Genomic DNA, 14074 nt, shown 5'->3' with positions numbered 1-14074 from the left:
GTGGTGAAAACAAAGCTGAGAAGATGAGCATGTGAGAGGAATGCAGGGCTGTGGCTCTAAACCCTGCCCACCCACAGCCATTCATACTTTAACAGTAATGAGGATATCCGGGCTTCCCTGAAACCTGCAGGATGAAGTGGGAGCTAAGAAAGGAGCCAGTACATAAGTGATCAACGTGTCTCCATTAGCCAGCACAGAGAGCTAGTCTGCTCTGTGCTACCCTCAAGGAGCTAGCTGCCCAATAGCAAAGGTTGGAACAATCCTGGGGACAAGGAGTCCTGCCTCACTCTAGGTTCTGTGCCTCCTTGAACTCAAGCTGAAACCCAGCCACCTGCAATCCACACTAGAGCTTTCTGGGAGGAGGCAGAACAAGCGTTCGATACCCACACCTTAAGAAAATGGAGAGGGTTGGAAGACCAGACAGGACCAGCTGGGAAGAAATGAGCCTAAAGCCAGGTGGTGGTGGCGCATGCCTTTAATCCCAACACTCAGGAGGCAGAGCCAGGCGGATCTCTGTGAGTTTGAGGCCAGCCTGGTGTACAGAGCAAGTTCTAGGAGAGGCACCAAAGTACACAGAGAAACCCTGTCTCAAAAAAAAAAAAGAAAGAAAGAAGGGAGGGAGGGAGGGAGGGAGGGAAGGGAGGGGAGGGAAGAGGGAGAGAGAGAGAGAAGAAAGAAAGAAAGAAAGGAAGGAAGGAAGGAAGGAAGGAAGGAAGGAAGGAAGGAAGGAAGGAAGGAAGGAAGGAAGGAAGGAAGGGCCCTGAGGCTTTGCCCAAACAAGGACAAGTGCTCCTCCCCAGGTGTTGGTGACCACACACCTTTCCACTTTCTAGCCTGGACATAAGCCTGCTTCCCTGGCTTTGCTTATCCCACCCCATTCTACTTAGACTCCCCAGATCCTCTGTCCCCAAGGGTTCCCGGCTTTCCAATATAAAAAGCCACTCCTGTACCTGAGATCAGGATTCCCTGGTGACCAATGTAAACCTGCTCCCTCGGACAGCACTCGAAGTGAAAACAAGACAAAAAGAGCAGAACTGCCTCTGAGCTTCAGCAGAAAGCTCTCTGGCTACTGTTTACAGTATGGTTAGGTCTCTGCATGAGGACCTGACCCTGCAAATTGGCAGCTACCAACAAGAGATGCACACACCTGTCTGACAGTCCTACCCCGTGCCCAGGCTTCTCTTGTCCCCAGTCTCCATAGAAGAGGATCCACTGGACAAAAACATTGCATGACCTCCATACCCTTGCTCCCAGGAAGTAGAGGATTTCTCCAGAGCTCATCAGACTGGTTCTCCCTGTCAGACGCCAAAACAACAAGATAACACAAGGCAAACAGCAAAACCACAAAACTAAAAGACTTCATTGTCCTCTGCAGTTCAAGGAAAAGCCAGTCAGGCTTTGCACATTCAGCCTGTCTGTTCCATGGAGCATGAGGACACCGAGAACCTTTTGTGTGTTTATATGTGTTTGGCTTTTTGTTTCTATTTGTTTTGTTTTTGTTTGGTGAGACCCTCACCGTGTATCACTCACTGGCTGGCCTGGAACTTGCTGTGTAGGCCTTAAACTCACAGAAATCTGCCTGATTCTGCCTCTGCCTCCCAAGTGCTGGAAAACTAAAAGCATGTATCACCATGTCCAGCTAGCATTGAGATTTTAAAACATCCCTCAGTCTTTACAGGGACCCCACAGGAACTCAGATCAACATCATAGGACTCTCTGTGCTGCCATCTGGATAGGACCAGAGTAACCTTTAGTCTGGCACTTGTAAGTACTATTACATTCTGTGCCTATGTATACATGTGACCACATATATGTACACATATGTAGGTCTACAGAAGAGCTGAGTTGCAGGCCCTGCCTCCAAAGAGCCTGTCACCTCTCTCATCGTTGAGGCTCCCTCTACCTAGAACAGACATGAGCAGACCATAAAACCACCAGTGCCTCTCTACATTTCTGAGAACCCTATCATACTACTGACATATTGGTTTAGGTCTTAATGAAGTTTCAATGAAGCAAACCTTTGACCACCACATGACAGCTCTGGGTCAGGGCATGTCCTATCACCTGTATTTCCTATGTAATATATGTTCCCTCTTCTCCCACCTTACAGACGAAGAAGTGCATGCCTCCAACCAGGCCTTGTGGCACAAGCCTGTGGTCCTCACTGCCCCAGAGGCTAAGAGAGGAAGATCACGAGTTCGAGGCCTTCCTTGGCAACTTGGTGGAACCCTGTCTCAAAGTAAAAATGAGTGAAGGGCTGTATCTTTACAGGCCTCTCGTAGCTCCTTTATAGAGTACCTGCCTAGCATGTACAAAACCCTGTGCTCAATGCCCCCCACACACACACACAGAGAGAGAGAGAGAAGACCAATCATTACGGTTTCCCTTTCACACAGACTCTCAGGGAACTCAACAGTCTGTACACTTGTCTCATCAACAACGCCATCATTCACAAAGAGAGGTCTAACTTTCAGTTCATGTATTACTCCAACCTCACACCTCACTTCTCTAAGCCAGAAGGACAAACAGGTTCTGCCATCAGCAAAGAAACAGAAGGCCAGGCATCACAGGTAAATAAATGCCTGGCAGTCATCCCAAAGGCTCCTCACCTGTGTCATGAAGGCACCTTTGTTCCCACAAATCAACAGTGTCCTCTAGTCAGTCACTGATCAAAGACCGTCACTCAGTCCATCCAGCAAGGCTCACCATGCCCTTCTTACTATCTGGGACAATGAAATATGCCAGGGTCCCAAACTGTCAACCCTCTAACCAGACAGATCTGGCGGCTCATAGAGCTGAACCATGCTAGATGCGGTGGACTCTGCAGGTTCCCGCCTACCAAACAGAGGCAGGCAGCGCAGGCAGGCAACAGGTGGAGGAAAGGCCACCAGCCCAGGACACAGCAGGAGGGCAGGGGGTGCAGGCAGCGGGACAGAGGCGCCGTTGAGGCAAAAGGGCAGCCTCAGAAGCAACTGCCGGCTACAGCTGCAAAGGGCACATCCGGAAAACACACAGGCCACCTGCTCCCCAACCTGGAGGTCTGCTGAGTCACAGAACATGCGTCACTGGGACCCCTAACGTCACATGCAGAAAAGGCCAGGAGTCCGCCGGAGGGACACCATGTGTGTCATGTCAGCTCAGATGACCCTGAGACCAGGGACGGTACAAGGGGCTCAGAAGACACAGGACAATGAAACTTCTGCTTGTCAAGTTCATCCATGAGCAGTGAGCCCTTGGACGGTATCTGCAGCCCCTGGTCAGAGGGTGTTCATCCCACAGACATGTTTTGTGGATTCGGGAGACAGTCACCAGTCCTGGAGAGGAAATACAGCAGCCCTGAATAACCACTAATTTCCTCTCCACTTTTACTAAGTGGGCAGTTTTGCACAAGACAGCTCCTTGTTTTACAAATGCATTACACCAAATACTAGAAGCATCATTGTAACCATCCTGGCAGGAGGGAAGATATTCTAAAGACCCTGGAGTGCCCCTCCCTTTGCCTATCAGGCCATTGGGACAATGGTTCCCAAAGAATTGGAATTTCCCCCCAGGAAACTCATGCTGGGAGAAGACTAAACTAAAGTCTGATGCCAGCCGGGCCGCCCCCCCCCTCCGCCTCCCCCAGGACAACTGTCTCTCAGGAAGAGTTCACATAATTTCAGCAATTAGTCAGACCATCTCATAGGAGAGAAGAGGCCAAAGATGATGGGTAGGACCAACCTTGACCATGACTGCTCAACTACGTAAATGTCTGTTTAAACCTAGCCACGTATCAGTGCCCATAAAGACGGACTGGGGGTGGGGGTGTACCAGACCTCTGTGAGCACACTGGGTAAGTTTTCACTCTCTGGTTCTTCCTCGGATTTGTCTCTTTAATTGACATGTTGAGGATGGGTGGCCAAGCTTAGCTTGTTAGGGCTGCTAAGGGCCCAGGCTGTGACTAACTCCAGGGACAGACCCAGTGAGGATGACTAGCCTCAGCACATGCACAGCGGCAGTCAAAGAAGCCATATGGAGGTGACCTTGGGGAGCTTCTAGACTTTGCTGAGCCTCAGAGATGACCTCACGGGCGATGTATCACACACACACAGGAAGTATTTAATGAATGACAACCAGGAAAACAAAACCTGTTCTCAGGTAACCTGGCCAGTCACGTGGCCTCGTGTTCTCACAGTGACATCGGAAAGCATCTTCAAGCCAATTCAACTTCCAAGGCCATGCTAGAGGACTCTCAGACCATGCAGGGCCAGGAGTACTAGGAAGCGACAGTGCAGACTGCAGGCACAAAGCCTCCGGTGCAGGTGTCACAGAGGGGAGATTTCACCACACACCCTAGTGCAGGTATTAAGGACGGCAATGGTGCTGGAGCAGCCACCACCTCCACTCTTCCATGTATTCCCTGCCCCCCAGACCAACCTTCCCTGCTTTAAGGAGAGTCACACATCAGCTAAAAACCTGCGGGAGCCCTATCTCAGACCCCACACACTGCCAAGAAGGCTGGCAGCTGAGGAGGGTGGGTGCACAGCCAAGGACCTGACCAGAACACCCCACGTGGGTCCCTGCATCAGCTCTAGCTCACAGGCATCATCTTCACAGTTCAGCTGCCTGAACCTCCCCCAAGAATTTGCTGAAATGAATCGGGAGGATCTATCTCTTTGATGTACAGAACTGTCTGACAAAGCAGTCTGAAAAGGGTCTGAGCACTTAATACAGAGTTGACATGTGCATGATTACCTTGAAGAAAAGCATACCCATGGGGGGGCGGGGGGGGGGCGGGAGGGGGCAGGGACAAAGACAGAGAGACAGACAAGAGAAAGGCATGCCATATAACACTTCAGTCCAAACACTAACCACATGACGGTCGTCTCATTATAAGAGAGCTTGCAGCTTCCTACCACCTTGAAATGCCACAGCTGCCTAACATAGGGATTCACTGAGTTCCTCAGTGCTTGTAGTGAGGTTGGGGTGGGCTGACCTACTGCACAGCCAGTCACATGAAAATGTAGCACATTCTATGATGCCCAGTCCGCAATAATTGATAAAAACAAGTAACAGCTGTGGAAATGTTGGAGACATCCCCTATGCTGTAATTTTTGTCAGAGTATATTCCTACTTATTTTAAGATTTCCAAACTAATTTCCTACCATATGTATAAGGGTTTGCCCTCATGGATATTTATGTGTATCAGGTGTGTGCAGTGCCTGAGGAGGCCAGAAGAGGGTGCTGTATCCCCTTCAATGGTGTTATAGGTGGTTGTGAGCTGCCATGTGGGTGCTAGGAACCAAATCCAGGTCCTTGGCAACAGCAGTCCGTGCTCTTAACCACTGCACCATCTCCCCAGACCCCTTGTTTATTTTTGTTTTTTAATGTTAACTGTAAAACAGCCTCAGACAGATTTTCAGGGGCTCCAGCTACCACAGGAGGTGAGAGTTCCATGTGTTACTGCCTCTGAAGACATCCTAGGGAGACAACACATGGAGACAGAAGAGAATAGCAATGATGTCCTGACTGTGGGTAGCCTCAGCTAATGCATGTGTGTCTGGGTGTTAGATGTTATCAAAAGAAGCTTAAAACATTTAAAAAAAATTAAGCATCAGTTATGCCATTATGGTTGGCTATAACACTCAGTATGTGTAAATACCATTTAGTGGTGTATCTCTCAGAACTTAAGCAATACATGTTTTATATTTATGAATATATATATATTTATGCACACACACAATCAAGTACATATAAAAATCACATATATAACAGACACAAATTAGTATACTTCCCCAAGTTACACAAAAACACCCATGCAAATTCATTGGCAGAGCAATCAATAATCATACATAATACACATACACAGGAAAAGTATAAACAACAAATATATACAACATTTACAAACATAATACACATTCATATAAATACAACAAATGCCTGTATAATACACATATTCATACAAACATAACAATTATAGGTAGGTATAATACAAACATCTATGTACCCATACACTCATAACAAAGGCATGCATAACACACATGCAGATGTATCTCAAGAACCTGACTATGCAGTTCACAGAGAAGTGGGGGGGGGGCTGGCAGTGCCCCTAGAAGCCCTGAAACCAGCATGGGCAGCCTGGATGTGGATCTATGGTACTCTACCCTCAGTGCTCTGACCTGGTCTTTATAGTTGGTAGAAATCCCTCTGATGACGTCAGATGCATAGCTTACATTCCCAGAGGAAGGAGACCTTTGAAAACATTCAAAGGGACGCGATCACAACAGCCATTGTGAATGAGGCATCTGTGATGCACCAACCCAAAATACCTTTTCTTTCATTTTGCTGCCAGCGAGGTCACGGAACACCACCACCCTCACTGGAAACGGAAGGAAAACTGAGGCTGAACAGTGAGGCCAGTATCTGGGCTTGGCTTCTTCAGGAGAACACGGCTGGAATGCCACCTCTCAACTGCGCCCTGAGAGAACGTTCTACCACCCTACAAGACAGCCAGCCAGAACCGGCCTCGTGTCTAGAGACCTCCGGGCTCTGTCCACAAAGACAGGAAAGAAGCAAAGACACCAACAGAGCCATCCGGTGCTGCATACGGGAAGAGCAGCATGGCGGCACGACCCCATCCAGTTTGCGTAAGTCAAGCGACACTCATGAAAGGCACTTTGGAAGAAGTGGTAGGCTCACTGCTTTCCCTCACAAGCGAGGCTGTCAGCCTCAGGCAGGCAGCATCACAGTGGCCTCCTCAGGGCCACTCCTGGCTACCTGCTCCCTACCTCCCAGTCCACACTAGAAGTCACTAGAGACAATGGATGGGGACTGAGAAAACACAGAGGGCAGGCTGTCATGACATTCAAAGCAGAATCACTTAAGAAGCAGGGGGAAATTTTACATCCACCCAATGACAGGTCAAAGAGAAAGTGTTGCCATGTTGACTGTCAGTGAGATAAAAGCACAGCATGTGTCAGAGGTGAATGTTCTGGCATCACTGGATCATTCACAAAGCCACCCTGGGACACTGGTACTGACACTAAAGACAACACAGGTCCCTTTAATTCAGGGGTCCCAGCCCCAAAGGTAGATGTTACTGATCCTAAAGGTTGCTGCCCCAAATAGCACAGGGATTTGTCTATCTTTTTGTCTGTTTGTTTTTCAAGACAGTGTTTTTCTGTATGGCCCTGGCTGCCTTGGAACTCACTCTGTAGACCAGGCTGGCCTCAAACTCAAAGATCCGCCTTGCCTCTGCCTCCCGAGTGCTGGGACTAAGGGTTTGTGCCACCACGTCCAGTAGGATTTTCTATCTTAATGCAAACCACCCTCAAGGTAAGAAAAGTGCCCAGGGAGAGCAGAGCTTGAACAAGAAGACCACCCTTCCTGATCACACCACGTCCCAAAGGAATGTGACAGTCTTACCTGGCCCGGGGGGACGTGCACAGAGCAGGGAATCGCCACCTTGAAAGGGAAAAGAAACATGAGCAAGAGGCTCTCAGGCAATGGGCCCATCAGCCAAAGCGGGTTCCCCCAGGCTGTGGTTATGTCACAATCCCCGGAGTCCACAGAACCCACGTTCTGCTAACTCTGGGGAAGTTCCGGTCCCTTTTGAGAATTTCAAGGGGAAAAAAAAAAAGTGGAGACACACCCATCCAAAAGGAAAACGAACAAATCTGCACATCATTCATAAAAACAGAAGTTCACCTTGAATTCCAAGCAACTGATGTACTCCCAGGGGAGTCCTTCCTCATTGGGGAGCATGAGAAGCAGGACCCAGAGAAGGTGGGGGGCGCTGAAGGGTGGTTCTAAGCTGCCCACAGTCTTTACAGTCACATTCAGGGATGACTGTTTTCTCTGCAAAATGGGTTGCTTTCTCTAGAACTATCTATGCATACGAAACTGAGAACGGAGCCAAAAATGTATTTATTCCTGTGGGCACACGAAGGGAGCGGAAAGGACTTCCCTTTGGCTCTCCCACAGTCAGCTCACTAAGCATTCAAGGGAAAGCCGTGAGACCTCTGCTACACCCCAAGAACAGCAACTGTGAGACAGCTGTGAAGGCCAAAAGGAAAGTGTTAACTCAGAGACTGCTGTGTCCCCGAGTTAAAAGTCCCTGGGTGAGTCAACACGTTGGACTTGCTTCTGGTTTGTTTGGAAGGCTGCTGAGGGACCTTGCCCCTGTGACCTGCCGCACTCCCCAGCTTTCTCCGGGCTCTCCCACTTCAGACCCCTGGCTCGCTCCAGTTCTCAAAGAGTGTTCTGAAACTGTGGAAAAGGAGGAGACACCAGGGGTCTGACCAGTCACTGTCATGGGCAATTTGGAGCAGGCGGCAGCAATGTGACCTTGGTCCCTGATGTGGACACTATTTATAGGTCTCTTGCTTATCTTGCTCAGTAAATTTCTCAAGAAATACGTGACACATGGCCACTCATCTGTCTGGGACAGGCCATTATTCCACCAGGATCCTGACTCATACATAGTCTTGGCAGAGACAGGGGTCCTCAGTCTTTGCACCCACCCTTGCCTCTAACTCCATCCTCATCTCTTCTGTACTCCTACAGCAACTAGCAGACAGAAACACGGATCTTGGATTTGTGTGTCCTCAGCTCACCAGGTACATATTAAATTTTGATGGGTAGATGGGGAAAGAAGTCCACAAAAAAAAAATGTAAAGTGAAAACTGACACATGGCTTTGGAAACACAGGGAGCTGGTGATAGGACATTATAGCACGGTGACCACACTGGACCAAGGGGAACTCATGGTTAATGGAACACTGTGATTCACTCCATTCCAGCAAGCCTCCACGTGGGGCACGCAGGCATCCTGGTGCCTTGTGACACAGTCACGCTGGTAAGGAATGCATGAGGAATCAGTCTCTGCCTTTAGGATGTCACCTGTATTCCACAACACAGAATAACAGTCATCGGTAAGCAGAAATGGCCCCAAAGGACATGGAAAGGCACAGAGGCACATAAAAATGTATACCACTAAGAAGCAGCAGCCAGCCTGAAGATCCTGCCTGCTACATGGTTCCAACTATGACATCCTAGGAAATGCACAATTATAGAAACAGTAAAGTATGAGCGGTTATCAGAGGCTGAGGGAAGAGATGAGTAAGAGGGAAATCAGACAGTGCTGAGAGCAGCTGAACTGCTCCGATTGACATTGTCATGGTGGGTACATGTCACTAACAACAGTCCAAACCCACAGAACGAACAACACCCAATAAACTCCCTATGTACACTATGGGCTTGTGGACTTTGGTTAACAATGTATCAATATTGACTCATCAAGTATTCTGCATTATACAGATTTTTAAATACACCAAACGAATGCTTAATTTTCTATAATTTGAAAACTATCCTAAATATGAAGTTCATCAATATTTTCAAGTAATGGACCAAAAGCATGTATGGAAGGAGTTCCTTATGCCATACCAGAAACCAGTTTAACAGCAACAGTGAGGAGCAGGGCATGAGCACACATCTTTAATCCCAGAATTTGGGAGACAGAGGCAGGTGAATCTGTCAGTGTGAAGCCAGCCTGGTCTACTTAGAGAGTTCAGGCCAGGCAAGGATACACAGTGAGACCTTGTCTAAAACACACACACACACACACACACACACACACACACACACACACACACACACACACGGGGGGGGGGGGGTTATCAGATGTTTTCTATATCCTACATCCCCATATAAACAAGTGGTGTGCAGGGTACAGCACCAGGAACGGCAAATGAGAGGAGAGGCTACTCAATCAAGTCCTGGACAGACCATCTACATACAACCAAGGAAACACAATCAAGATGTGTCCATCCAATGTAGCTATGATCAGATGTCAGGACAGGAGACACCTGGATGTAACTGGTATTTCTAATTTACTCCCCCTTGTTTAGAATAAGGAGGGCAATTGCTCCCAGTCAGAACCAAGAATGAAGACTGCCTCTCTCAGGATGCCCATGTTCCTGCTTCATGCCAGTCTGCTTCGAACTAAGAAACACGTGGAGTTTAATCCCAGCACTCGGGAGGCAGAGCCAGGTGGATCTCTGTGAGTTCGAGGCCAGCCTGGGCTACCAAGTGAGTCCCAGGAAAGGCGCAAAGCTACACAGAGAAACCCTGTCTCGAAAAACCAAAAAAAGAAAAAGAAACATGTGGACACTCAGCAGCCCTGTGATCGGGCTCCTCAGCTGCTTTTGTGGGCTAGTAGGTTCCACCTTCCATCTGACCTGTCTAGAAAAGCAGGACACAACTTCTCCACACTTCCTTCTCTTCACTGGGGCCCACAAAGCTCTGGGGCTCATCGTCACTACTGCTTTTGCCCCTGTAACCTGCAGAAGCACCTGTCCACCTCCCCAACTTCATCTCCTGAAGATGAAGAGCCAGGTGACAGAGCAAGATGGGGAACTGATAAGCTGACAGGAAGAGGATCTCTGCCCAGGGTCCAGATCAGAATGGCAGGCACCTCATATCATCTGCTTATTCCTCATCTTCAGCTGCAGCTCTGGTCAAACACTCTGGTCCTTGAGCCCTTTTCACGTGACTGAGGGAAACACTGTGTGCCTGGGACACCTCTAGGCTGTTCTCAGGATATCCATTCAAGGCCATGAATTGTACTGAATACTGAGTAGCAGACACCAACGCAGGGGACTGCAACAAGGGCCCAGTGCCAGGCCATCCTCAGGTCCGGTCCTACAGGCGTCTCTACCCAGGAGTCTGAGCTGAGATAGCTCCTTCAGTGTATGGCTCCACGATATGCACCTACCACCCAGGGCATAGCGCCATGGAGGCTGAGCAAGCTGCAGAAGGGTGGAGACCAGAGGATTGCAGTCTGTGTTCCAAGCATCAGGACACACCCTCAGGGAGCCGTGCATGTGCAGGCTCAAGTCAGCTCCATAAACACATCCTATAAGACACGCCTGTCTGCAGGTCTTGGTCCTGAACTCTACCAACACAGAAAGCCAACATATTCTGTCCTATGCCTGGGAGGCTGAAGCAAGGAGGACTGCTCCTCAGAGAGTCCCAGTTTCCTTCCCCTCCTCCTGTGGACAGCACCCACTGGAGTCAAGGTGACAAAAGGTGGCAGTAAAGGGAGTCCCAGGAAAGAGCTACAGACCCTGAGCTATTAGCAGTAAGATCTTGGGACCCTGTCCTTCTCTCAACCTGACCCAGGGCCCCTCTGAGAGACCTGCCTAAGAGCCACTTTATGGCCTTGACTTGGCTTTGTCTGTGGCCTAATCTGTGGTTACCATGGACAACCACAAACAAACAAGGCTGTGCCCAACCCACACCTGGCTGTGTGGGTGCCTGGAGCTCAAGGCTGTTGATAACCTTGTCTCCAAGCCAGCAGGTCATCAAGGCGGAAGCAGGAGGAGCCTGTGGCTTTCCACTCATCATGACTGTCCCAGGAATGAGTGGGTAAATGTGTGAATGGCAGTGTGCATATTTAAAATTCAAGGACTGAGAGCAATGTGAGGGGGTGGGCTCTGTGGTACAAAGCTTGCCTAGAATGTGTGATCCTCCAAACTGACCATTTTTTGAGAAATTTGTGAGCTGTTATGACAGTCTGTATATAACTTGAAGTCTGTGTGAGCTCTAATGTGTCAGAAAGCAGCATGTGTGTATGTGTACATGTGTGTGTACATGCATGCCTTGTGGGAATATGTGAGTTTGTGAGTGTGTTTTCTATGTGTCAGAATGTCTGCATGTCTGTCTGTGAGTTATGTCCATGTGTCCATGTCTATTAGTATGCTCACAGAGTCATGTAAGTCCGGAACCCGGGGCAAAAGGCAGAGCTTTGACCAACATGTGAGTTTACCTTAAAAAAGAAAGCTTCAACCACAGCCAGCTGCCTCTGCCCCCCTCACCAAGGCCAGCAGGAGCCTCTAGTGCTGAGAAGACCAGGTCTATCATAACTACCATTCAGGACATCCAAGTCCCCAGAGAGAGAAAGGACAACCCAGTTCAACATACAGTTTGTAGACCACGTCTTCCTTCTCGTTCACACAATTAAACCGTGAATTCAACCCTGGTTGCCATGCTCAATTAAATTTCATTTTGGCCAAGCCATGTCAAGAGTGATTATTTTCCTACCAGTTTCTCTAAGAGATGCATGGTTGTATGTAACCACTACATGCTACTACATGAACAGAATAAAGAGTTTGCATTCAACGTTTTGTGAAAAAAATTCCAGTCCTGTTGGGTCCTATGAATGAGCTTCCTAGCACGTCACGGAACTCTGGAGGAAAAATGGAAAGACATGCCCGTCCAGTTTCCAGCATGTTTTTACTGGTTCACCCCTCCAGCGGAGGCCTGGGTGCTTGCTGGCCTCTTTTCTCGTTTGTTCTCCATTTAATTCTGCCCATGGGAGAGCTCTCTGAAGTTGGCATCACATATGGATGCACTGGAGATCTGGAAAGGAGAGTCAACCCAGCAACATCATTCATCAGGCATGGGAAGGCATTCATTAAGTGCACACAGGGGCTGGGGCTGCAGTTTGGCCAAGCCCAGCATGCACCGCGCCCTGAGTTTAAACCCCAGCACTGAAACAAATGCATCGATAAATAAAAGCACATAACTTCCAATAAATTCAACCACAACCCTTCAGGTGCCAAGACAAAGGAGTAGAGGAGAAAGGTGGGTCACTGGTCGCCTCAGCACTGTGTCGGGGAGAGAAATCAATTCACTGCTCAAAGAAAGAACCACCTTGATGCTCAAGTTATATGAACGAAATCACTTTGCTCAGAATAATGTGACTCACGGCTACACAAAACTGGAGACGAAATTTAGTTCAGCTTCGACACCAAGCCAGAAAGGCAACAATTTCCTTCCAGATCAGGGAAGTGGAAGAGATGCCGTGGCTTCCTGGGCTTAGGAGAAACCCAGAGAGAGGCTAGTGGCTGGCCACGGAGACCCACAATGCAATGGGAGACAGGTCACTGCTCATCTCTGAGGAGAGCAGGATCTGGAGTGAGATTTTCCCAAGAAGCCCTTTTATCACTTTACAGCTTTTACAGCTTATGTTAAATATCACTGACCAATGAACTGGCCCATTGTATTAAGCTTGAGAAAAGGTAAGTTGTAAATTTTTTTTTTTATAGCCAGGATTATCACTCACTATATATGGAGGAGGTGAATCAAGAAGAACCGTTTCTCACCCCCAGTGCTGCCACTTAGCAAAGGGTCACTCTAATTAAATACAGTCTGTGCTAGACTGCTGGGGGCCACAGGGAAGCCCCATAGACAGAAAGCTTACACAATAGAGGTTTTTATGTCCTCAACGCTGGCGGACTGACAAACACTGAGGTGTCTGCAGGGTAGTTTCCTGCTCCTTGGCTTGTGAAGTTGGTCATCCACGGTCATGCCCCTCCCTACCTGCATCTTAAGACTCTTCCTAGGAGGACAAAGGTCACGTGGGATTAGAACCCACTCTCGTGACTTTGCTGAAACTTCACCTCTTAAAAAGACCACGCCTACAAATCCAGTTCAGAGAGCTGGGCTTCGGCCTGTGAACTTGAGGGGACACAGTTCAGTCGAACAGCTATCAAAGGTTTCAGAGAACCAAAGCATTCTCCGAACACCAGTCCAGGCTAGACCCCCAAGCAGCAACAAGTCTCCTCATTCAAGGCAACTTCTGGAACAGCTCCAGCGCCTGAGGCCAGGGCCGGTGACTGTCAAGGTCAAGCTCCCCAAAGAGCCTGCAAGAACAAGGGACGCAGAGGGACTAGGGCATGAAATGCAGGCTGCTGAGACTTTATTAACCTTTCCAAGGACCAGAGCCCTCTCTACCTTTGCTCCTGGGAACTCTTTGCTAGGCATGACCCTGGAATCCCTAATTAGGCTCACATTCCTCAGGCAGCCCTGTTATCCACTAAGTGGGCAAAGCCCAATTTAGCTTCCTCTAATCCCCATGAGAAACAAGCCAGCAGGGCAGACGCAATTAAACCCCAGGCTGCCTGCCACAATCAAGGCATCAAGACGGGAGAAAAGGAGGCGAAATTACTGAACTGGGGCTTTCTGTTTCCCTTAAAGGTACCAGGGCTAGAGAAGATGATGCCTCTGGTACAGGGATCAACAAGTCCACCCCA

The 14074-nt window shown here is 48.8% G+C and overlaps 1 protein-coding gene across 6 annotated transcripts in view; it reads right to left on the bottom strand.

Annotated features, from left to right (window-relative positions):
* Nucleotides 1-14074, bottom strand: part of Tns3 (tensin 3) — a 245001-nt gene that overhangs the window by 151138 nt on the left and 79789 nt on the right. For 5 of the 6 annotated variants that reach the window (XM_028890993.1, XM_028890996.2, XM_028891002.2 and 2 more), the window contains one exon: nucleotides 7405-7443. The exons of the other annotated variant lie outside the window; for it this stretch is intronic. Coding sequence is in view for 1 of the 5 variants with exons in the window: in XM_028890996.2 (XP_028746829.1) it covers nucleotides 7405-7443 (39 nt within the window). In the remaining 4 variants the exon portion in view is untranslated. The remainder of the gene's footprint in view (nucleotides 1-7404; nucleotides 7444-14074) is intronic. 6 annotated transcript variants of the gene reach the window in all.

This window comes from Peromyscus leucopus, chromosome 10, assembly GCF_004664715.2.
Source record: "Peromyscus leucopus breed LL Stock chromosome 10, UCI_PerLeu_2.1, whole genome shotgun sequence".
Taxonomy (NCBI): domain Eukaryota; kingdom Metazoa; phylum Chordata; class Mammalia; order Rodentia; family Cricetidae; genus Peromyscus; species Peromyscus leucopus.
This window is presented reverse-complemented; position numbering and strand designations above follow the sequence as displayed.